The 24602-nt window shown below is 40.7% G+C and overlaps 1 protein-coding gene across 4 annotated transcripts in view; it reads right to left on the bottom strand.

The window, feature by feature from the left end:
- The window catches only part of IPCEF1 (interaction protein for cytohesin exchange factors 1), a 116577-nt gene that overhangs the window by 26342 nt on the left and 65633 nt on the right, over positions 1 to 24602 (bottom strand). For all 4 annotated transcript variants that reach the window (XM_054022294.1, XM_054022296.1, XM_054022295.1 and 1 more), the window contains 4 exons: positions 13526 to 13599; positions 10006 to 10077; positions 7505 to 7566; positions 3340 to 3431 (listed from right to left, as the gene is read on the bottom strand). In XM_054022294.1, coding sequence (XP_053878269.1) covers positions 3340 to 3431; positions 7505 to 7566; positions 10006 to 10077; positions 13526 to 13599 — 300 coding nt within the window. The remainder of the gene's footprint in view (positions 1 to 3339; positions 3432 to 7504; positions 7567 to 10005; positions 10078 to 13525; positions 13600 to 24602) is intronic.

The raw sequence follows: 24602 nt of genomic DNA, 5'->3' as shown, positions 1-24602 counted from the left end.
CATTTTAGGGACATTTTTAAAAGCAGATGTTTGACCAAGGCAATCCTAAGGATCCCACTGGAGATAAATGAGTCTTTAGGGCCTCTTTTAGAGAGAAATTACTGACATGAAACACCTTAACTGTCCTCTTGGGACCTCTGCAGTCTATTATCTCAATAGAGCTGCTGTTTGGGAGCAATAAATCCACTCACATGTGGACCTGCCTGCCTGAGAAGCCATGGTTTTCAGGAGAGCCTAAGTGACTCTAAAGCTTGAAGTATATAGTCCAGCTTGAGGAAATATACCTGCACTAGCTCTGACCAAGTATGTACCTATGGTCTTGGATGGGCTCATACTCAGGGTGGCTAGCTCCTCCTGCTGTTAGCACCGCCAGGGCTACACTAATTCCTAGCATGCTGGGTCAATCAACTTTATACCTTCCAGTTCTTGTGTAGACATACCCTCAGAAGCATAATTCCCATTTTCAAAAGTGACATAGACACTTAGGGGCCTAAATGTCATTGAAAGTCAGAAAGATTAAGGCCTGATCTACACTGTGTGTGGGGGGGGTGATCTAAGTTACTCAACTTCAGCTACGTGAATAACGTAGCTGAAGTCGACATACTTAGACCTACTTACCTTCACTGCAGTAAGTTGGCGGCTGACGCTGTCCCGTCGACTCTGCCTGCATATCTCGCCCTGGTGGAGTACCGGAGTCGACGGGAGAGCGCTCGGTGGTTGATTTATCGCGTCTAGACTAGACACGATAAATCAACCCCCGCTGGACCAATCACTGCCCGTCAATCCAGTGGGTAATGTAGACAAGCCATTAGGCTCCCAAGTGTATCACTTTTGACATGGATTTGTGTTCCTAAGATAAATGTTACTTCTAATAAAAATTAGAAAGTATGTAACTAGAGTATGGATTCCAACCTTGGGTGTGTCCCAAAGAGCAGATTTTCATACAATAGCATCCAAAGTCTGGCAAACTTTGGGGATTTATAGCACAAAAATCCTATATTGAAGGCACACGTCAAAAGCATTACTTCACATCCTTCTCAAAACCAGCTGCTCCATTCCAAGCATTACCCCAGTATGAGACATGCTGTTCATTTGTCCAGTGGCTCTGCTGCTCCAACAGCTGCCTCTGGCAATTTATGAAATTTTGGCCAAAGAGGACTTTGATATGACATTAAATCAGGTCTGCTGGTGTCTGAGTGTGCTCTGCTAGCCGTGACTAGTAGTAGCCAGAAAGCTGTGGGTAGGACCAACCAGTTAGGGTGACCAGACAGCAAGTGTGAAAAATTGGGATGGGGGCGGAGGGTAATAGGAGCCTATAGAAGAAAAAGACCCAAAAATCAGGACTGTCCCTATAAAATCAGGACATCTGGTCACCCTACGACCAGTGCCAATCAGTGCACTGCCTATTGACTAACTAAAAAAAGACTGGGTTGCTTAGTGGATAATAGGCTTGTTTCTATCAGGAAGGTGATGTGGGGGTGGGGAGATGAAAACTAAAGGGGGAAGAGGGTGGAAGAAAGAAAAGAGGAGCTTGATGAGAGGAGAGATCAAGGAAATGTGAGTCCCCACAACATCCATCTTGCTTGCACCCCTCCCACTCCTCCATCCTGCTAAAATCCTAAAGCCAGGCTGACTCTTGATGCAGTGGATTTCACATACAACATACAACAGAAGAACATATGGGAAGGAGACACCTAGTGACGGCCTTTGCAGAAAGAGAATATTTAAAATAGTATGATTAAACCCCCTATGGAGAAATGCAGAGATATTCAATTAAAATCTCAAGATCAACATGAGGGAAGGGCAGCTACAACGTATTGTAACAACCCATTTGCTTTTATGCTGGCACTATTAAGTCAATGATTCACTGCAGTATAAAATTCCAGATACTTTATTCATTACTAGCCTTTGACCCAGAATAAATCTTTGAGCAGAGTCTATAAGGTTCTCATTCTCTGCTCTATTTATAGCCACTAGACCACATTTAACTTTCAGTTAGTGCAGTGAATAAAGAATCTTGAATTTTACATGCCAGTGAACAATACATGTTCCAGGAGTGCCAGGTGGGTTGTTTTACAGTGTTTAACATTTGACAACTGTTTTAGGAGAGGAAGTGCAGATTCATTTATCTGACTGAAACAAAAGGGGAAATAAGTGAGCGGGTGACACATAATCCTAACTTTATAAAAGCAAATTTAGCTCTGGTGCAGGGTGCCAAACAGACATCCCTGCAGGCAGATTCTCTTTTTATCCACAGAACAGTACTCACAACTACAGTGTAAGCTTCATTGACTAACCTATGTGCCTCAATATATTCAGGAAGAACCACCTCTATAGGTGAGGAGGTATTTAGGGTTTGACTTTTTGCTTAGGGGAAGGGAACATAAAAACAAAAATCAGTCAAATCAACACCTGCCATTAGTTGCAGTGTCAACATTTGGGCTGATTTGACTGATTTTTGTTTTTATGTTCCCTTCCCCTCACCCAGGAGCTGTTTACTTTAATCTATAACAGAAGCCAGGCAGGAGGGAACTGGGGAATATTCTAAACAGAAGCGCTACGGGAAACAGAAAGAAAGAGACAGCCAGCCTACTGAGCCTAGCTTTAGTAATAGTACTTTTTTCCTTTTTCTAATCGTTTGCCTGTTCAACGTTAGAAGAAAGTGATTTTTTATCATTGTCACATAACATTATCCTCCCTCCATTCAGCTCTCTCTCTCTCTCTCTCTCACACACACACACACACACACACTTACTTCAGTTCCAACCGTTTTAGGACCTTCTCTCAACACCATACCCCCTCCTTCCATGCTAATAAGACGCTTACTCATGAGATAAGTAGATAAAAATTGATATGTTGGGTGACTATCAGTTAGATTCTTTTCAGTATCACAGAAGAAGAGACTCTTTGGGAGGGATTTAAATGAAGGCAGCGTAGTGTCTTTATGGACCAGCCCTGGAAGGATGTTTGATACATGGTGTGAAATCCACCACTTCCCTCAAAGATACATTCCGCCCTCCAACTTTCGTTCTAAAATGATCACTTTTGGTTTAGCTCGTCACGCAGATTAATCATTTCATCCATGTGCTCAATTCTCAGTGCACTGTCATGGAGAATGCTGACATACTTGTGTGCACTGTCACTGGGAAGGGGGGAAGGAAAGGAGGGAGGGGAAGGGTGCAGCAAAATAAGTGCATTCATATTTCGCAGGCAGATTAAATAAATGCTTACAGACTTATTGTAAATTATTAGTCAGACATGCACCTACTGAAGAGGGTGTGATGACATTTGTGCCAGCGGTTCAGCAACTGGAAACAAGCTAATTACTGTAATACATACCAAATGAGGAGGAGGTGGCTGTTCTGTGTACGGAGGGGGTGGAGTCTCTCCTGCTATTTCTGGATCTTCATGTTCACTCTCACTATAGCATTCTAGGAAAAAAGAGTAATATGAAAAAAAAATAAACACCCATTTATTCCTTCTAGCTGCTCAGCAGTTGAAGATCATTATATGATTATATTCAATTATCTGATGGAGTTGCCTCCGATTGAAGGGAACTGCACTCAATGACCCAGGAGGTCCTTTCCAGTCCTATGTATTTTGATCTGAAGGCCAAAACCCATTGTCTTAATGTCTCCTACAGCAGTGTCTCCTCACTGCTATTTTATGGCAACTTGTTCTGAAATGTATTTTTATTCCAATTTTATCGTTATGGCAGGAGTCATCAGATGGCGCTGCCATAGACAGTTTTACCGGTTCCTTTTCTTTGCATGTGAGCAGTTTTCAGTCTGAAGAAATTCTGTGTTGTTAGTTTTGCAAGTTTGGGGAAGTTGTGGCAAGCAGTAGGGAAGTTTGTTCCCTTCTTTAGTCTCTCTATCTAGTGTCAATTCCTGGGGCAAAGTTGCTCCCGGGGAAGGAGGCACTGGTGTTTTGACCAAGATTCCTGGAAGAGGGTAATTGCCTAAATACTGTTTGTGACCATCTTCATTCTAGGATTGATGTACATAGGGTCAAATAAACAAGTTGCACTAAGAATACACTCAGATTCCACCTCACTATTTTTAACTCCAGCAAGAAAGACCTGAAAGGCCCCAACATCTGCTACTGCTCAGCAGAGGGACAACAATATGAATCAAAAGGAAAATAGCAGGGGAGTTAGTGGAAGTATTCACTGCTGCCACTTGGGAGGGTTTTTTTTCCAACTACATTAAACAAAGCATTCACAAACATGGTATAGGTTCTAATCCAGTTATACTCCGTTACAGACCGAGAAATTGAGACACAGAGCTTAAAATGACAAAGAAGGTGACAAAGGAAATCAGCATGCTGTTGGTCCTAACTCCCAGGGCCCTGCTGTAGCCACTGGAAAACACTGCTTCCACTGGATTAAATCCCTCAGCAGCAGCCACCAGCACTGCAGATTCAAACTCAGAGCAAGTGTTTATATGAGAGACTTCATTCTGTTTAAATGCTTTCCTGTACCACATACCATGTGCGACAGAGTATGCACATACCCTGTACCTGTACATCTGATCTGAACTGAGCCATCGTGTGGTTAGCAAGAATCAGTTAAGCAAACTGTAATGACGACAGCACCAGTGGGTGTTGGGAGACTGAGGTACTCACTGCCCCTGTGGTTTCAATTGGAACCAGTATTCTTCACTTCCTCTTATAAACTGTTGCACAATATTACTATGTGCTGTTAAACAGCAGTAGCAATATCACCTTACTATCTTTGACATAACTTACAGGGAGTTTGTGAGGTTTCTGTTTTTATGTTCATGAAGCATTTTGTGGTTCTTGGATTTCATGGCACCATACAAGTGTGAAGTATTATTTATTAGCATCACCATTTGGTAACAATCAATTATCATATCTTTCAGATAAATTGGTTGTACTTTTTTGTCTCCCTTCTTTTATATATGGAAAACTGTGTGTGTGTCACTTTTTTGGTTCTAATAATTTACCTGTCTGCAAAAAGCATTGATGTGAAGATTTTAAGCAAAAGAAAGATGTCACAAAGATGTTGACAAAATGACATTCAGGGGATTTGCCAGGTTTTGTGTAGTTTTGCACATGTTCTCATTTTATTATTGGCAGAACTAGCGGATTATTTTAGTTATTTTTTAACATAGCTACGGTTTTGTTTATTGCAAACTTTGCCCAGCTACATATTTTAAAATCATGTTTAGAATAACAGATTGAAATTTTATGCAAGTAGAAACATTTAAGAAATCAAAGGAACTACTGATTAATAAATGAAATATTCTTTCTGTGGCTTTTCTTTTATTCACACATATGACACCGGAAAAGTAAAATCTATATCTGATATTGGAAACGGATTGAAGGAGGGACTAAATGCACAGAAACCATTCCCCTCACTCTCCCCTCAAAAAAGCAAGAATCCAAGAGTGGGAATCTAAGAGCTCCTTGAATAGTTATGACGTGTGACACTCAGGAAAGAGTTACGGTGCTGGAAACTGTAGCATGTCCTTAGGCTATGTCAGCATTTTCCCAAAATGGGAGGAAGATGGATAGGCCTTTAACAACACACACATCAGGAGTACAGGGCAGGAGATGGGGACGGGTACATTTTCCTGAAAATAGCAGTGCGGGGTGTCAGCTTTAAAAAGTTTGGACAATACTTGACAATGTTATGTTTGTTCTGATGATGAAGTGCTGGTAACTTGGTCACCTGCTGCAGAGGTTAGCTGGGTAGAGTTTCTCAGGACAGGAGCTCTCTCGTCTGCTTACATAGTTCCCATGAAGCTCAGTAGACTTTCCTAATTTTAATTGCTTCTTATTTTTCTAACTCTTCTCTTGCTTCAGCTGTTTCTCCAAACACAACCAGCATACTGTACTTCCTGGAACTTTCATTTTTAAGTTCCTATTTGTATCCATAATATTGATAGTTTACCAGTTAAATTATTGTCATAATCTTTCAATCAGCCATTCTGCTGCTTGTCTAAACAGCTCAAGAAAAGCTGGACTCCTTCCCTCCTCTGGTAAAATTATCAGACTGGGTTCCCTGCTACGAGACCTAAGATTCAGTGTAGCAATGTGCCCTCCACCTGCCCCAAACACCTGGGTGAGGAGATGAAGAGGCACTAGGGAACGTATCCACAAATGGCAAGTTTCTGGAGAAAGTTAGTGGACCAGTGAATAGAGGTTTCTGTTAAAGAGAAGGAAGGGGAAATACACTGTATCCCAGTCAAAACAAAGGAGACAGTGAAGTATCCTGATTCTCCATGCACCTCAAGTTCTCATCACCAGTGATTTCTATCAGCACAAACAGTTTGTAATACCACTCCATATGGCACTGAGCAAGCTCAGCAAAGTTAACACTAGCACTGTATGAACGAGTCCTATGCATGAGCTACGTCCCCATTCACAGAGGTAGCAGAGGGCCTAAAGCAGGGGTGGTTAACCTTTTTTCTATCATGGGCCCATAGGCGCCGACTCTGTGGGTGCTCCGGGCCTGGAGTACCCACGAGAAAAAAATGGTGGGTGCAGAGAATCCACCGGCAGCCTCCCTACCAGAACCTCCCCCTCCCCCAGCGCCTCCTGCCTGCTGGTGGGCCCCGCCGATCAGCACCTCCCCTCCCTCCCAGTGCCTACTGCGGATCAGCTGTTTCGCAGCATCAGGAGGCTCTAGGGAGGAAGAGGAGAGGAACAAGGGCGGAGTGCTCGGGGGAGGGGGCGGAACTGGGCAGGGAAGGGGCGGGTAAGAGGCAGGGCAGGGACGGAGCGAGGGTGGGAAGAAGCAGGGCAGGGGTGGGGCCTTGGGGGAAGGGGTGAAGTGGGGACAGGGCCTGGGTGGAGCCAGGGAGAGCACCCCCAACAAATGAGAAACTTGGCACCTATGCACGGGCCATTGACCCACATAAAAAAATCAATCAGGGGCCACACACCGCCCCGCAGGGAGGCGTGGAGCCTCAGGGCTTCCTGCCCGCAGTGGGGCAAGCCAGCACTCACAGCTCCAGCCCCATGGGGGGGCGCCGACGTTCAGGGCTTCAGGCCTGCAGCACCGAGACTTGGCATGACCCGGATGAAATTAAGCAACAGGCCAGATCCAGCCCACAGGCCGTAGGTTCCCCACCCCTGGTCTAAAGAGATGATTGTTTCAGAGTTCTTTGATGCTCATAAACACAAATAGAGTGAACCATTTAGGCTGTAAACTTCTTGGGTGCAGGGACCTGCCATTTTATGTCTCTAAAGCACCATCTACACATATAGTACTGTATTAATGAATAAATAATAGAAACTCTTTTAAATCATAAATTCCACAGTTGTCAGACAGTTAATTGTTGTGCCTTGGTTGATATAGAAATCAGATATTTCAGGGCACAATTGGGTTTTTGGTGCTAGTGAAACATGCAACAGCTGATGAGCCACAAACTGAAAGTTTAAAAAGAACAGCGTTGATATGAAATTCATTGTAGCAAAAATCTCACTGTGTAAAAAAATGAAATCTTTCCATGCAAAAACTGTGATGTGAACATACCTTCTTCATTCTTTCCATTGGATGCCTGAGGAATTACAGCTAGCCCCAGTTTATTTAGCCACCTATGTTATAAACAGAAAGCAAGCACATGTTTAGGGATATGTGTATTCTACTCTGCAACACCTCTGACAGTCTTCAGATACAGTGATCTTCCTATCTTTTATTATCACCACCAGTTCTTTTCTTTCATCCTCAGTTTAAACTTCCTGTGGGAATCAGAGCAGGTCTACACTACCAAGTTAGGTTGGCTAATCTACATGACTCAGGGCTGTGAAAAATTGTATGCCCTCTACAATGTAGTTAAGATGATATAAGATCCAGTATAGACACCACTATGTTGATGGAAGAATTCTATCATCCTACCCACTGCCTTTTGGAGAGGTGGATTTACTACAGCAATGAAATAACCCCTTCAGTCGCTGTAGCAAGTGTCTATACACCACAGCGCTACAGCAGCGCAGCTCAAGGTGAGCCCCCCTGTAGTGCAGACTCTCCTTAAAAGGTGCTGAATACCCCTACTCCCATTGATTACAAAGGGAGTTGAGGAGCATTCAAGCACCCCCCAAGGAGATATGTACTCCTCACCTCACAGGCTAAGGAACAGTTTATAAGGCTATTTAGAAATCCCTCTATTTTTAAACTGCTTCCATACATGGGTATCTGAACCAGTGACTTAATTATTTAAGATACTGTAACAAATTATTTATTCCTCACAGTTACACAATCTTGCGCTCTGATCAGATCATGGCATACTTTGTAAGAGTAGGTCCTTTAACTCAGGCTTCCTGACCAAATTTAGAATTGTGTAAGTTATGTTCTGCCTTCCTAAATGTACCCTTCAGTTTTATATAGCATTCTTCACTTCCTGTTCTAAACTGTTAGGTAGCGTTGCTGCATGCTATTAACAGCCGCTCCGTTTCCCTCCTTCCCTAGAGGGCTGTGTTTTCTTAGTGCATGAAGTGACAGCTGGTTATAGTTTGTGTACCTTTTCAATTGATAAATCATTTGGATCCTTTGAGCTGTAAGGTGCTATAGTGTGCAAGATACTATGTGCTCATTCACCCCCTCTTCAGACTAATCTGTAGGTCTAGTCGACCTCTTATTCAGCAATTAGATGACATAGTGTCTCATCTTGTTCACCATTGAGGCCACTGGGAAATTTCCCAATAACTTCAGTAGGAGTAGGATTGGGTCCTTAGTCCCACCTCCTCCTGATCACTCTATGAAGTATAGATGTGCATAACAACTAAAGCTTACGGGTTGTCATTCCTGTAAAAGTGAAGAATGAATTTTGGCTCCAGTTTATTAAGGACCTTGACCTTACTCAATGAAGATTAATAGAAATGAAAGTAAAAAAGAAATCTTAGTATTTCAAACAGAACAGATAGGTCCAAAAAAATCCAGATTTAAAAGGTTACCATCATGTAGGAGTGTAAGGTGCACATTGGTAAATGCAGGCAGCTATCTGCTATCCAACATTCGTTTGCTTTTTATGTTTGCATGACTGCTGTAAAGAGTTCATCTTCTAGCACATGTACTAAATAAATGACGCAAACTACTCCCTGAATAAACCCATTAGTGGTTTAATGGATGGATGCCTATAAGAGTTAAAAAGAGAGGTCCTACTCCTATAAACATTTATGTACATGAGTAACTTTACACACATGAATAGTCCCAACGAGTTCAGTGGGACAAGTGTAAACAGTTTCAGGACTAGGACCAAGAAGGCAGATACCGCTCACTCTAGTTTTATGCATGTGTGACTTTTGTTTATAATACATTTCCATGGAAAACATTAGTATTAATACAACACTGAGAAATTAAGTTCTCATAAATCAACAAATCCACAAAGATTAACTCTGATCCTATGCAGGGGTATCTCACGCAATCCTCAAGAAAGATTTTCTGCAAACTGCAGTTAAGTAAATTTCATAATGGCTTAAAAAATCAAGGCCAATATTAAATTACTGTATGCCCTATCGTACCGTACCTTACTCTGTAAGGTTGGATAAGAAATTTCAGTTTGTATTATATAATGTACATTAAGATTTGTCAGACAATTCATAATTCACAATACATGCCATATTTTAAAGGCCTAAATTCAAGGGTCAGAGTTAATCTTTGTGGATTTGCTGATTTATGAGAACTTTAGGAATATTGATTTATTTTTATGAAACATTGGCGGACTTATTGAAAATTGGCCTTATAATGGGATCCTAACTTAACCTTAACTATGGAGCAAATATTTCCACTCCATAATATCTTAATTAAATTGGCATGTTTTAAAACAGCCACCACTAGAGCAGGGTGTTTTATCTTACATTTACCTGGAAGATAACCACTGCATCAGCAAGAAAAACAAAAACAGCACTCTTGAATCACAACAATCACATACTCTTGAATCACAACTACTACTTGATAAGTAAAGAACCAACATGCAAACAAAGCAATGGTTCTAAGATGGTGGGCAAGGATAGAGATATTCAGTTGCTGTTACTTACCTATTCATTTCCTCCACATTCTCTGCTGCAAAATAAAATGTCTTGATCTGTGGGTGGCTGACCTTAATAGCACTTCAAGAAAAAAACAACAACAATGCACACACACACACACACACACACACACACACACACACATAGAAGAAAAGTTAATTTAGGTAGGAAAAAACAATGAAATTGTGTGAGCAAATTATCCAAAGCATAACACCTTTGTACACCCCATTCTATTAATGCAGACCAAGTTATCCATCAAGAAATGTATTTCTTTCCTCCAAATTCTGTACCATTTTTGGAATTTTATAGGTCTGTCATTTTAGCAAAGATACAAAGAACATTGGTTTGAGATAGATAAGAGGAGCTCCAGGACTGAAAGGACATTTTCAGAAGAAAAAAACTACTAACATATTTCTAGTCTATTAGTGTCATTTTATGGCCTCCTGATTTGTACACCCTTTTGGTGAAGAGAAGGGAGTAAAAAAGATACACCTCTACCTCGATATAATGCTGTCCTCAGGAGCCAAAAAATCTTACTGCGTTATAGGTGAAACCACGTTATATTGAACTTGCTTTGATCCACCGAAGTGCGCAGCCCCACCCACCCGGAGCACTGCTTTACCGCGTTATATCCAAATTCGTGTTATATCGGGTTGCGTTATATCGAGGTAGAGGCGTACTTGTGAAAATAAATGTTATAATGATATTAGCTGCCCTCTAACAAACCAACAATGGTACATGCTTGGAATAAGCACTAAAGTATCACAAGAAAGATGTGCCGGCTAAAGAAAAAAGTTTCCAATTCTGGATGCTCACATACCAAGAATTCATCTCAATTCACCTCTGTTCTGTTGCCCCCAAAAAAGAAAATCAGCCTGTTTCAGAAAAGCAATAAAGTTGCCTTCTAGTGAAGGACTGGGGGGCCAACAGGACTGGAATCTGCCCACAGGACTGCATTGAAAGTTGATTCCATTCGATGGTTGTTTGGTGGCTTATATAAAATGAATTGAACTCAGTCCAAATACTGCAGGCAAGTATCCACATAAACACCCATCATCAACTGTGTGAATAAGTGGCAGCTACAATGAAGAACTATACAGCAATAGAGACTGAACTAGCTAGTTGAAACACACTGGTAAGTTAAAACAGAAGAAATGTACATTTCTACAGCCAGTTTTATCTCTGTTCTGTGGATAACTAGAGGATTTCAGGAAGCCTAAGCAGATCATGGGGCACCTTTTCTCAAAATACCTATGATTTTTTCATTTAAGACATCTCACCATTTTTAAAAGGGCACAACTTTATATGCCCTTCTTCCTACATGTTATTAGGTAGCTTTCTAATTATATGCACCAAACTCTAGAAAGGAGATTATTGTTCTCACATAATTTAAATAATAAAGCAAATTATGCTAATTTCTGCATTTTGAAAATAAGATCATAGCAGGTCCCCCATATGTGATAATTAGAACTGGGAGAATACTTCAAAAGTTTCTGGTAACATTCATTCCAATTTTTAGATGAATTCATTGACTGTTTGCAGCCTTTTTGTGTTTTATTGCAAATATTCTACCAAACCAATTTCTGTCCGAAATGATCACTGAAACAACCCGTTGGAAATTAATTGGAGAATATCCACAGAAAGCAAACATTGAATTTGCAAATAAGAGTATTCGCAGCCAGTCAGGGAATGTAACCACACCCTGTGACTTACGATTGAACATTTCATACTTGAGCCCCTAACCTTAGGCACCTAGAGCCCCTCATTTGCAAACACTATCTATCATGCTTACCATTGCAAATGGTCCATTGAAGCCAAAGGCAACAGTCAACACTTGCTGTGTGTTATGTAGCTCAGCAAACAAGGGCTCTGAGAAACCAACAGGGAACTCTGGAGCCATAGACTCTCGTACTCTCGTACTCATTTTACCTCTGTTCCTCAAGAATTCAAGTAACAGGCCTGCCAGCAAGTGTGCCTCAAGAAAAATGTGGGGATAGAGCATAGGGAGGAAGGCATTCTCTTAAAAGCCAGGATAAAACCATGTAATGTTTTATAGATTAAAAACCAAATCCTTGAACTGCATTTAGAAGCATCTGGAAGCCAGTGCAGCGTATGGAGCACGGTGGTCAGGGCCGGCTCTAGATAAAATGGTGCCCCAGGCAAGGAGCATCTTCGGCACCCCTACCCCCCTCCATTTGTTAAAATTTTGAATACCTTATTTTTTATTGCATTTGTAGCCCTTTTCAAGACTGCATGCATGACTTGTCCCTGTCATATAAGATGATAAATTTGCACGCTAGAATCTGTAAATCTGTATTTATTCATGTCATATGTAAGCAAATAAGAAAAAAAATGTTTCCTTGAATCTTATAGAAACCTTTTAATTTTAAGAATAACTGAAATGTACTAATATCAAGAAACTGAACTGTGCACTGGGTGGACCAGTATTAAATAGTGTTACAGTAGGTGACAGTATTAGAATATTAACCCTAGTCCTGGGCTTTCATTTCACTTCACTTTGTTCTTATATCTCACTGACTGACTGTTGATGCCCCTCCCCTTATATAGTATGGCTGACAACATTCTAGAAGGTTCAAAGAAAATGTAGTTCTCAGAAAGTCTGGAAGGTTCCATGAGATTCTGCAAAGAACATTCCAGCAGGTTAGTTTAAAGTGAATCTATATACGGAATACCTGAAACATTTTACTTCTATTTTCCCTTTTGTCACTAACAACAAAAACAGCATCTTGAGCCTGGTGCCCCCCAAGCCTGGCATTCCAGGCATTCACCTGGGTCACCTGCCCCTAACTCCAGCCCTGACTGTAGTAATATATCAGTCAGTTTATGCTGCTAAGTAAGTAAGCTGTCATGTCCTGAATAAGCAGAGATGTCTATGTGATCCTCAGGCATATCCCAAAGAATTCATTGCAGTAATCTAATCTAAAGAATAATCCCTGTTAATACACAGCAATATTATTTATATCATTATTAACCCTCCCAGTTAAGAAAAGGTAGCTAATCAAGAGTGTTCTCATTTGGATACCAGTAGAAAGAAAGCCCTTGGCATAAAGACATATTTGTTGTTTAATAGAGTATTATGACTCTGCATACCATAGATTTTATCTTTACAAGAGTGCACCAAATTCACTTTCCACAACTCCTAAAAATGCATAAATCCCATGCCAGGGTTCTCTGGGGAAGGCTAGCTGCTCAGTCCAGATAGGGCGGCAATACACAGGAGGCGTAGTGAGCAAAAGGCATATCAGGAAAATAAAACAAAACAAAATAAAGTAAAAATAATAATAAGAATAATTTTCCAGGCAATGTCAAACACACAAAACTAGCTATTCTTTGCGCAAAAGTTAAGCCCAGTCATGGTGAAAGTAAGAAACTCAGAAGTTCTTCAGATAGTCTATTCATGACATTTCTGATCTCCATCCCTTTTCATTGACCTCCACCAAATTCAAATGTAGCTTTTGGCGTGTAAAAGCTTTATTCAGCCAAGCATGGGGCTGAGTGACAAACTTACTACTTTTTCTTGCATTCACTCGCTCGGTCCACAGTGAAGTCTGGCAGGTTGATGAATCCTTCAGCTTTCTCAGCCTGCAACAAAATACGTCACTGGCATTAACCCAGGCTCCAGTGGGGGACACTGCTGACCAAGGGTTACATTAATTCCCGACAACCTTTTATTCCATGCATATACATTTCTACTGCAAGGAGCCAGATAGGACTGACTTTTATGTGACTGCATGTTGGGGAATCAGAAACCCTGCATGGGATTCCTATCTCATTGTGATGGTGGTGACACTACTCTGCCTCCTGTGCACATGAGCAGGGTGTGGGCATAGCTTTTGCTCCACACCCCCAAGAACCAAGCAGCACAGGTGAACTGGCACAGCAGGGGATGGAATCTGCACCTAGTATAGGGTTAGGGAAGATTACTCCCCCGTCTGGAGCAACCATGCATTGACTCATATTCAGGATTTGTCACACAAAGTCACACCCTGGTCCGTAGGGTCAGCTATGGATACAAGCTCCAAAAGCAAAATTTAGCCTCAGGTCTGAACAGGACTAAATTAGAGGAGGCACTAGGGGAATGCAGCTCCCTTTGTAATGATCAGTGATCACATGCAGACACTGCTGTACATGAACAAAGTCATCAGCCAAACCTCATGTATACAGCATGGGAAACTGAACTCTTAACCTTCAGCTCCAAAAAACAGAAGCCTCTTCTCATTTGAGGTGAAGATTAATGTCAATATAGGTCAGTAGGAGTGAGGACTATATCCTCTTTTCAGATATGGCCATTAGAGACTCAGAGGTGGTAAGCACTTGAGCTGGTTTGACATTCAGTGCAACACTGCTTAGTATACCTTGCTAAAATAAAGAGCCAGCTTTCCAAGGCTTCCTTTATTCACCCACAACATTGCCAGTGCAATTTAGACATCTAAATATCTGATTTGCAGGTATAATTAATTCATTAATTAAAGCATTTACAGGTGGAATTTTTAGAAATGCTCATCCTGGACCCGGTTAAATGCCTGGTATGTGAAACACAGGGGTACTGAGGAAGGACGGACAAGGCGCCCCTCCCCAGATTTGAGTTAATAAAGTTGCGGCCTGCTGCTGAAATCCATCCCCACATCTGTCTTCATTCACCTGTGCATCCTGCTCAATCACTATAGACCTGAACCCTTCCCCTCCTATGCATGGCAGTGATGCAGACAAATAAGAACCTGCATCTGTATGCGTGGGGAAAATATGGATGTGTTCTTTCACAAAAGATTAGAAATATTAATTCCTGAACTACTCATTTTTGTCCCTCCCCCTCAACCCTACCACATTATAATTCTGAAAACGTACACGTGAAAAGCAGATGAGCGATCTAAAGATATTTCAAAGAGCAGGGATAATTCAGATGGAGCAGAGATGCAGAAGACTGACAGCATCTCAAACAACATTGTTTGTGTGTGAATTTGAAGAAACTATAAAAAGGAGGAGATTAGCCAAGAATAGTCTCACATTTTTATACGTCAAAGATTTAAACTAGAGCGACTGAAGACATTGATTGAGAAATTAAGTGCAGAGGAAGCAATGAGGTTAATCATAGGAGGTGAGGAAATTGCAGTTTTGTGGACTGGCTTCTTCTGCAGTGAGAAATGTTGTTGGTTTGCTACTGTTGTTTTTTGTCTTCTCTGGATTATAATTTTAATTATCTGTCAAGGGTGCCGAGAGACTGGGTTAGGCTTTCTTTTATGTTTCACATGTTGAAATGTAATTAAGTTAAATTAATAGCAAGCTGGAGATCAGAAGTTTTTAAAAAAAGGAAAAATAAAGCGTAGGAGAGAATTTTACTAAAATCGCATCATATTTAAAATAGGATAAACAACACCCTGAACTAATGCTTTCAATCTAGCAGCAGCTACAGTAAATGAATGGAAAAGTAAAGGAAAGCCAATAAGAGAAAGAGGAATTCCAGGAAAGTGCCTTCCACGGTTTGGCTACTGATGGTACTAAGGGAAGAGAACAAGTTATGCAGGGTTAGAGTACTGAAAGCTTGGTTACCTCCTGAGCTAAGTACAGTAAACAGACTACATCTACATTTCTCTTCCCAGTAAAAGCTTACAAAAACAAATGCCAACACAGACAAGTGCTCCATGTGGTGCCTAGTATATCATTGAAACAGCTGTTATTAAATGCACCATTGGACTGGAAAGGTACACCCACAATGCTGGTTTCTCCACTCCATCCACCCCCAATCTAGCTATACAATTTTAGAAATTGAGATTAAGATGATCTTTTTAAAAAGGAACATCCCTTATACCCCCCACCGCCAGTCCTACCCACACACCAACGAACTGAAATTTAAAGAACCAATGAACTTTGCAACACCAGGTGGCTCTTTGGCAGCACATAATATATATCTCCATTTATAGAAGAAGAAGAAGAAGAAGAAGAAGAAGAAAAATGCACATTACCATAGTATATGTTTTTATATCTTCCTTGAGGGATCAACAAGATACTACTTGGTGGTAAAGTTTGCCATTACTGAAAATGAATGCAAATCCAAGGCATTCAGAGTCATCCTAATACACATTTTACCATTTTTAAAGGATGTTGAAAAATTGGAGAGGGTTCAGAGAAGAGCCAAAAATGAATTGAGGGCTGGACAAAATGCCTGACAGCGAGAGATTTAAAGCTCAATCTGTTTATTTTATCAAAAAGAAGATTTAGAGATTATTTGATTACAGTGTATAAGTACCTTCACAGGCATGATATACCAGGTATTAGACTCTTTAATCTAGCAGAGAAAGGTATAACAAAAACCAGTGACTGGAAGTTGAAGCCAGCTAAATACAAATTAGAAATAAGGCACTGTTGTTTTTTTAACGGTGAGGATGATTAGCCATTGTAATTAGCTACCAAGGGAAGTGGTTTCAGAGTAACAGCCGTGTTAGTCTGTATCCGCAAAAAGAAGAACAGGAGTACTTGTGGCACCTTAGAGACTAACAAATTTATTAGAGCATAAGCTTTCGTGGACTACAGCCCACTTCTTCGGATGCATATAGAATTATATATATGTTCCATTCTATATGCATCCGAAGAAGTGGGCTGTAGTCCACGAAAGCTTATGCTCTAATAAATTTGTTAGCCCTTTTCATTCATCTACAGAGGGTGCATCTCTATAACAAGTGTAGTATATAGCTGTAAGTCTAATTTTGGGATTTTTCAGGTTACACTTTTCATTCCACTGTGGGCCACTCAGTTTTAAAGGGAATCTTTCCCCTCAGTCATTTAGGAAGATGGATACTTACAGCCTCAATACAACAGTGCACTTAAACACAGGTGCTTCAACTAAGCATGTGATTCAGTCCAACTGAAGACACATGACTATTCATGTTCTTAACGTTAAGTAGGTGCTTAAATGCTTTGCTGGAGTGGAACAACAGTGCTCAGCACTTTTCAGGATCAAAGTGTAAGTGCATGTTAGGGTTCCATGTTCATTGTGATTTCATAATTTCCGCATCATATTTGATTCATTTGCAAGTTGGACATGCTATTGGCGGGGGAGGGGGCGAGGGGTTGTTTGTTTGTTGTTGTTTGTTTTGTATTTTTTTTTTGTTTCTGTTTTTGCTTTGTTTTGTTTTGTTTCTGTTTTAAATTGACAGCTATATAAACTAGACCTGGTATCTTCATTGCAATCTCAAGACATGCAGCAGGTATAACTGAGAACAGAGTTGTGATAGCTGTGTTGGCTCCACAATATTAGCATGCGTAAAAACCAGTAAAATCTTATTGTTGTCACAGAAATCAACAAATAGGATTCTAAATAAGCACAGGGAGCAGATATGTGAAGTAAAGGTGCCATTTTTATAGTAATTTTTTGGAATGGAATGGCATTTTAAAAGCTGAAAATTCTGTGAAAGTCATAAGCCCTTATCATTTGTCTCAAGAATTATTTTCTAACATGATTTTAAATGTACCATTATTAATTTCATAAGGATAGGGTCAAGCTTCTCTATGATCTTGTTGTAATATCTCAAGATGGCCATGAAGGATTCAAATTAAAAGAACTCTGATCTACCTTTACAGCAGGATGTTCAAAAAGTGAGAACAAACTGTTACATTGTGGTTTTAAGATGGATTGCCCTAGGTATAAAGGAAAACTGCCCAATAGTTTGAAAGTTCACAAATCAAGATGTGTCATCATGAATAAACTGGGACGTGCATTTTTTTTTTAAATTATCACTGGTGTGTTAGACCCTAGTATTGGAAGCAGCCATCTTGCTGAAAAGTCAGTGACTATAGTTGGTTTGTGAAAAATTTCAAAATTTTTAAGCTATCAAATGATTTAAAAAAATAATTGCAATTAATTGCGAGATTACAAAAATGATTGCAATTAATTGCACTGTTAAACAGTAATATAATACCCATTTAAATGTATAATATTCATTTCAATGGGTTTGAAATAAACCCATTTGTTTTTTAGTTTTAATGTTTTGCGATTTTAAAGCAATTTATTATTAATCATTTCAGTTTTAGGCAAACAAAAAATATCTATAAAAATCTTGAAAAGTATTTTGATTAAAAATGTCTCTAGATTTATCGCAAAACACAAAAACTGGCTCACTGATGCCAACTTTTTTGAAAGCTTTTTTAAAAAACGGACCAATTTTAACCAAAAAAAACCCTTTTCATTCAAAAGATTTCAACCAACTATATTTGTGATAGACACAAAACACAGGATCCCAGTGAAAGATACTAAGCCACTTTACCATTTACTTTAATAGGTTGTATACCCTCATCTACAGTTTTGGATTCTTATATTTATTTTTTATATGTTATTTATGTGATACTGTATGGAATCTGGGGGATACTTGAGGATATTATGAATATCAATATTGTAAAATTGCAATGAGTTGTGCCAGATATGCCCTGTAAGATATCTGAAAAAATGTTATAATTTGCCAAATATGATAATCTTGTTTATGTTTGTATCATCTTTGTATTATGGGTTACAGATATGTATGTATGTCTGTATTTCAAAACTTGTGCTATGCTTCTGGGTGACACCCCCAGACAGTTTCAGCAGTACCTAGCCTGCTTGATGGCCCATTAAGGACCATCAGACAGCTGACCCATTAAGAGACGGCAGATACACCTTGTGACTCAGCAAGGCATGCAGGACATGCCTATGGACAGAACTGTAAAGTTTCCAAGCCATGTGCTGGGCAGCTTGTGTTTGGGACAAGGGAAGCACAGGCCTCATGGCAAAAGACTATAAAAAGCAGCTGCATCTTCTCCATTTTGTCTTCAGTCCTGCTTCTTGTCTTCAATCTTGCTTCTTACCTCTGGGGGACTTTGCTACAAACTGAAGCTCTGAACAAAGGACTGAATGACCCATCCAAGCTCTGAATGTGTTCCAGAGGGACTTTCAAGCCAGCAAACACACCAATCAGTATTGGAACTTGATATATGGATTTTGGAGTCTTTCTACGTATGTGACTGTTTTACCATTTAACATCTCTCTTCTTGTTTTTTCTTTATAATAAACCTTTAGTTTTAGACACTAAAGGATTGGCTGGCAGCGTGGTATTTTGGGTAAGATCCAAACCTATATTGACCTGGTAATGTGACTGACCCTTAGGAGTCAGAAGAACATTTTTTAAAATAACTTCTCACTGTACTGGACCTAGGTGCTGGCTGGCAGCCAGAGAACTGGAATGCAATAAAGAAGGTTGTGTGATTTCTTTTTTGCTTCTTGATAACCGGTGTGGGGAATCAGAAACACAGTTTGTGACTGGTTGGGGAGTTTAACTTCAGTGTTATCGACCAGTCTTGGGAGTATCTGCTCTCTCTTTTGTAGCCTGCCCTGACCTTGGCATTTCCAGTGAGATCTACCCCAGGTCACAATTTAGTTTTAACTTTTAAGAGAACATAAGGAATCGGGGGAAAGGTGTGAAATTGATAGCACTGGAGATTGAAGTTGTCACTTCATCCACAGAACAGCAGAACACTGACAGCACAAACTGGTTTCTGTGGCCTCATCAGCGTGCTTCAGTTGTGGCTGGGGGGGGACCATTTGTAGGCATGAGTGAGAAGTTCAACCTCCATGTCTACTCAATGCTCTGCTTCTTTGATAAATCCTAAGATTGCCAGTTGTGGATAATTTTTGTAATGTTTATCCAGGCCTGCAAGGAACCTCATAGTTCAACAGTCAGCAGAATTCAATGACTTTTTGACAGTGCCAAGGGGTCTGATGAGCACAGTTTAAACACAATTAGTTAGAGCAAGACTTAAGGATAAATATTGAGTCCATCATCCCCTGAACCCCCTTTTATTGTATTCATCAGAAGATTTTTCTAAGCTGATTCCTCATGAAGCAGTGTTAGAGATCAAGACTTTGAACAATGTGCATTGCTATAGAAGGGAACTTGCAATTTTTGTCCATCCACTGGAAGTCACACAAGTAATCCTAGAGATACACAACAAACAGTTGATTGGTTTCCCACTTTCAAATGAATCACAAGTGCACATGTGAGACAGACATGAGATGAAACAGGAGTTTAGCACCAGAATTATTTGTGTTCATTTTTTTCCTTCCATGCAGAAGTAACGCCCCACTCACAAGGTTTCAGTATGAATGCTCCAGACTAGAACTAAAACTGCTTGGGGAAGGCAGAAACTGATGATGTACTTTCTAAATGTTCAGTTTAGAAGCATCCATCTGTACAGAATAGCAACAAAAAGAGGGAACTAGAGACTAGCAAACAGTGACTCTCAAAGATGTCTGGAGTTCAGTCTGGATACGCATTCAGACATTTTGGAGCTTATCAGACTAACTTATTAAAATTGCCCCACTTACTCCCAAATCAATTCTCATTCACACCTTTCAACCCCATCAGATCCTTCTCAGTTTCCTTCTCCCAAGGTGCTTCCTTTTTTATTAAGGTCACAACTCTGAAACTGTTCCTGTTGAGATTGCCCAGCTGCTGTCTTCTGTTACACTGTTGGTGAGACATGAATGCATTCGTTTCCCATTCCCTCTTCTATGGAAGACTCAAGGTTTGAGCACAATAGCCAGACCTACAAAAAGTTCCAGAGCTTCTGAGGCCCTAGGATAGATTTAATCAAGAGCATGCAATCCACTGGGGATGGTGGAGAATACCCACCCTAAAACTTGAGAAAATATAAATGTGGATTCTGATATTTCTCCAGCCTTACTAGAAAAAGGCCATCAACACCATACTGCTGTTGCTGTGCTACCGTTGTCAGTATCTGGTTGACTGTAGCATCTACAGAAAGCTAAAAAAAACCTTGCTTCTTAAAATAAAGAAAGTGGTCATACAGAACCACAGATAGCCAAGGTCACGGACTTAATTCATTCTTCTGACCTCAGCTTGATTCCTCCCCCACCACTCTTCACTAGTGTGTCCCCACTCTTCACTAGTGTCTCAATGTCTAAGAGGATCTATATTTATAGGCCCTTTTTTATAGTAATCTGAGTTGAGTGTTTAGATGCTAAAGTGGAAAGTGACTTCCACTTCTGCTGCATCCTCCCAGCCTGACATACAGCAGCTGATCTCCCCACATTGTTGAAACTACAGAATATTCTAATGATCTTTAAAACATACAGAGCCCAATTCTTATGTCAGTTGCACTGAGGTAAATCAGGATTAACTCCACTGACGGTAATATAATTGCATCAGTATAAAAATTGGTGTCATGCAGGTGAATTGGGTCCATAATATCTTTCAGCAAGTCAATAAGAAACCAGCAGAATCTTATTATATGCTGGTCCACAACACTGCATCTTTATTCCGCTTCAGGCACTAGCATTTAGGAGCAGGAGTGATTAAGTGACCAAGGCATTAACAAGCATTTCTAAACATCAATGAAGAGGTGGAAATATTCACTAAGCTATAAAATACGATGGGCCAAATACAGCCCTAGGGTAACTGCGCTGAAATTAATCAAACTGCACCTGGGATGGCTTTGATCTAATAAAGGTAAGCAATAAAGCCTTCCTCTTCCTTTGACACCTTTTCGTTGGTGTGATGCTGCTGAGCACTGTCTAGAACTACGTTGGGCAGAGGCCTGTACTTTAAGTAGGCCACGGTAACAATAGTCCAACTCAGCCTGTTACTTAAAATTGTTTATAAAATCAAGAAAAGGTGGAGACAAATGGACCAGTACAAACTGGATTGCTTACATTAAAACAACGGTGATGAGGGGTCTTCCAGGCTCCTGGCATAAAGCTGCAGATTGTTATGACAATGAGCTGAAAGAGTCTCAAAATGGGAGGAAATGTTTATAGTTGAAATCACTGAATTGTGTTTTGAATGGTTAACTAAATAAGGTAGCCACCCCTTTTTGGACATGGTCTATCTGGGGGGTCACTCAGTTACAATCAGGAGTGTGGGACATGGACCGGAAGGAGACAACTTTATCACCATGGCTTCCATCTGCATCATCTCCTCGGACCCCAGAATCTACCATTATACCATTGGGCCTTCATCATCCTGATCCTAAGAGAGAGACCTGAACAGAGCAAGCCAGGGAAAGGAAACTGATGATATCGCCACCTCCACCTGCTATGTGAGATTTGCATTTCGCTCCTTCATGTCAATTTCCTTCCCAGTCTTATTTTTCCTCTTTCCTATCTCTCTTAGGGTGACCAGAGAGCAAGTGTGAAAAATCGGGACAGGGGGTGGAAGGTAACAGGCACCCATAGAAGACAAAGCCTCAAATATCGGGACTGTCCCTATAAAATCGGGACATCTGGTCACCCTAATCTCTCTCTTTCCTTTTACTTTCTGTCCAAAAAGATTCTGTTTAGCAGGCCAAGTCTGACATGTCTCAGAGTGGCTGATAAAGCTCTGCTATGCCCATGTCTCTCCAGTAACAAGGCTGAAAGTATCAGAGGGGTAGCCGTGTTAGTCTGAATCTGTAAAAAGCAACAGAGGGTCCTGTGGCACCTTTAAGACTAACAGAAGTATTGGGAGCATAAGCTTTCGTGGGTAAGAACCTCACTTCTTCAGATGCAAGTGCACCTTTAAGACTTCTGTTAGTCTTAAAGGTGCCACAGGACCCTCTGTTGCTCAAGGCTGAAAGTCAGATTCAACAGCAGAGTCAGGAGCTGCATTTTCTATCTTTGTTATTCTTCTCTCCTCGTGTGTCCGCAGGGCCGGCTCCAGGCACCAGCTTAACAAGCAGGTGCTTGGGGCGGCCAAGGGAGAGGGGCGGCACGTGCGGCAATTCGGGGGCGGCAGGCCCTCACTCCCTCTAGGAGCGAAGGACCTGCCGCCAAATTGCCGCCGCCGATCGCGGCTTTTTTTTTTTTTCCCCCAATTGCTGCCGCCGGTCGCGATTGTGATCGTGGCTTTTTTTTTTTTTCTTCTTTTTTTTTTGCTTGGGGCGGCAGAAATGCTGGAGCCGGCCCTGTGTGTCCGTCTTCTTTTTATCTTAAAGAAAGAAGGTTTGGACTTCAACGACAACTGCAGCAACAAGAACTGCTGCAAACCACCTCAATGGTCTTCTCTTTTCCTCTAAAAGAACAGTTAATAGCATCTAAAAAGAGCCCCGGAAAGGAGTTTCTCTCTATAAAAGAACTCTCTACAGCTAAAGGGATGTTAAAATGAAAACCTTTCTTAATACTTTACATTTTAAATGTTTTAGCAGCTTTCTTTGATAAAAGGTTTTTAAAAATTTTAACGGTAATTGTTACAATGTAACTAAGCCAGTGATTACTTGACAAGAAATCCCAGACCACATTTAACTGTTTACTGTTGTAATTGTAAACAAAGGTTTCAGTAACATCTTACCCCTTGTTGGGCCCTTTTTCAGTAGAACAGCTATTTGCATTTAGAAAAGTTAATCATTCACTATTCAGCAATTAAACTTCATGGTTCCAATTCACTGTGCTGTCCTAGTCACCTAATCCCTTGACCCCTCCAAATTCTGGGCTCCCTCAGTGCAGGTGTCCATAAAAAAATACAGTAAGAGCTTTTGTGCCAGATCCATGGGACACATGAGTGAAAAAGGTGTAAGTGGGAGGGGGAAACGCTCCAACTTGCATCCTTCAGGTCAGTAAATGCAAGATGCTAGCCCTGCCTAATCAAGTAGGGTCACAACAAAGGCTAAAACAGGTGTATTCATTCTTCAGTACACACAGTGCCTTTGCACGCAAGCCATAATCTTTCATTAAACATCCAGGTAAAGCATCTTAGCTAAACAGGACTGGCTCTGGGCGATTGGTTGCAGTATAGATCGCCTGACCATGCCAATAGAAAGGCAATTATGCAGTATTTAATCTCTGCTACCGTGACACATTTTTTTATTTCTAATTATTTTTTATTTCACTTGATCACCAAAATCCAGGGACTGCTCATTGTCTCCATCATAGGCTGCTTCCCATTCACATTGTAACAGAAGAGGGAACGTCTGGGGAAAGCAGAGTATTGTCATAAATAGAAAGGCTCTTTTAGGGAAAGTTCATCCTCTGAACTGAAAGCTGACTCTTGAGTTGAAGTGCCGTGTACAGAGCAGCAGGTTACAAATTAACAAAACACACGACAGTTTAGTTACAGACACTGGATGTGACAACAGAAAGACAAGAGATAACACCATAATGAGCTGGCCAAGCTGTAATTCTGACACCAGCTTTCCTATCAGACAACAATATCAAAAGGAGAGTAAAAGACAGGTCAAGCAAGGTTCAAACTGGAGGTGGGGGAAATAAGCAAGTCCCCTTATTAAAATTAAGCAATTAGTTCAGTTGAGAACATGAGAAGTGTGCTGCCCCTTGTGTGCCTGTCAGCTTCTTAAATTGGCATATTCCTTCCAGCATTTAAATGACAGTGACGCCTGTAAAGAACACACAGGTTTAAAGGGACAGACTGTGTTTCACAAGTGCTTGCAGAACCAAAAAATGTGGCAGCAAGTTTCTAGCATTTGCTCATTTTGCAAGAAATCTTAAGGCTGAACAAAAACTAAATTAGCCTGATCATTTATACATCTCCAGATTACACTTCAGATCTGCCCCAACCCTTTCCTTCCCAGTGCCAGTAGTCCCTGCTTAGTCACTCACACATAGTTAGGAG

This window comes from Malaclemys terrapin, chromosome 3 (assembly GCF_027887155.1).
Source record: "Malaclemys terrapin pileata isolate rMalTer1 chromosome 3, rMalTer1.hap1, whole genome shotgun sequence".
Taxonomy (NCBI): Eukaryota; Metazoa; Chordata; order Testudines; family Emydidae; genus Malaclemys; species Malaclemys terrapin.
This window is presented reverse-complemented; position numbering and strand designations above follow the sequence as displayed.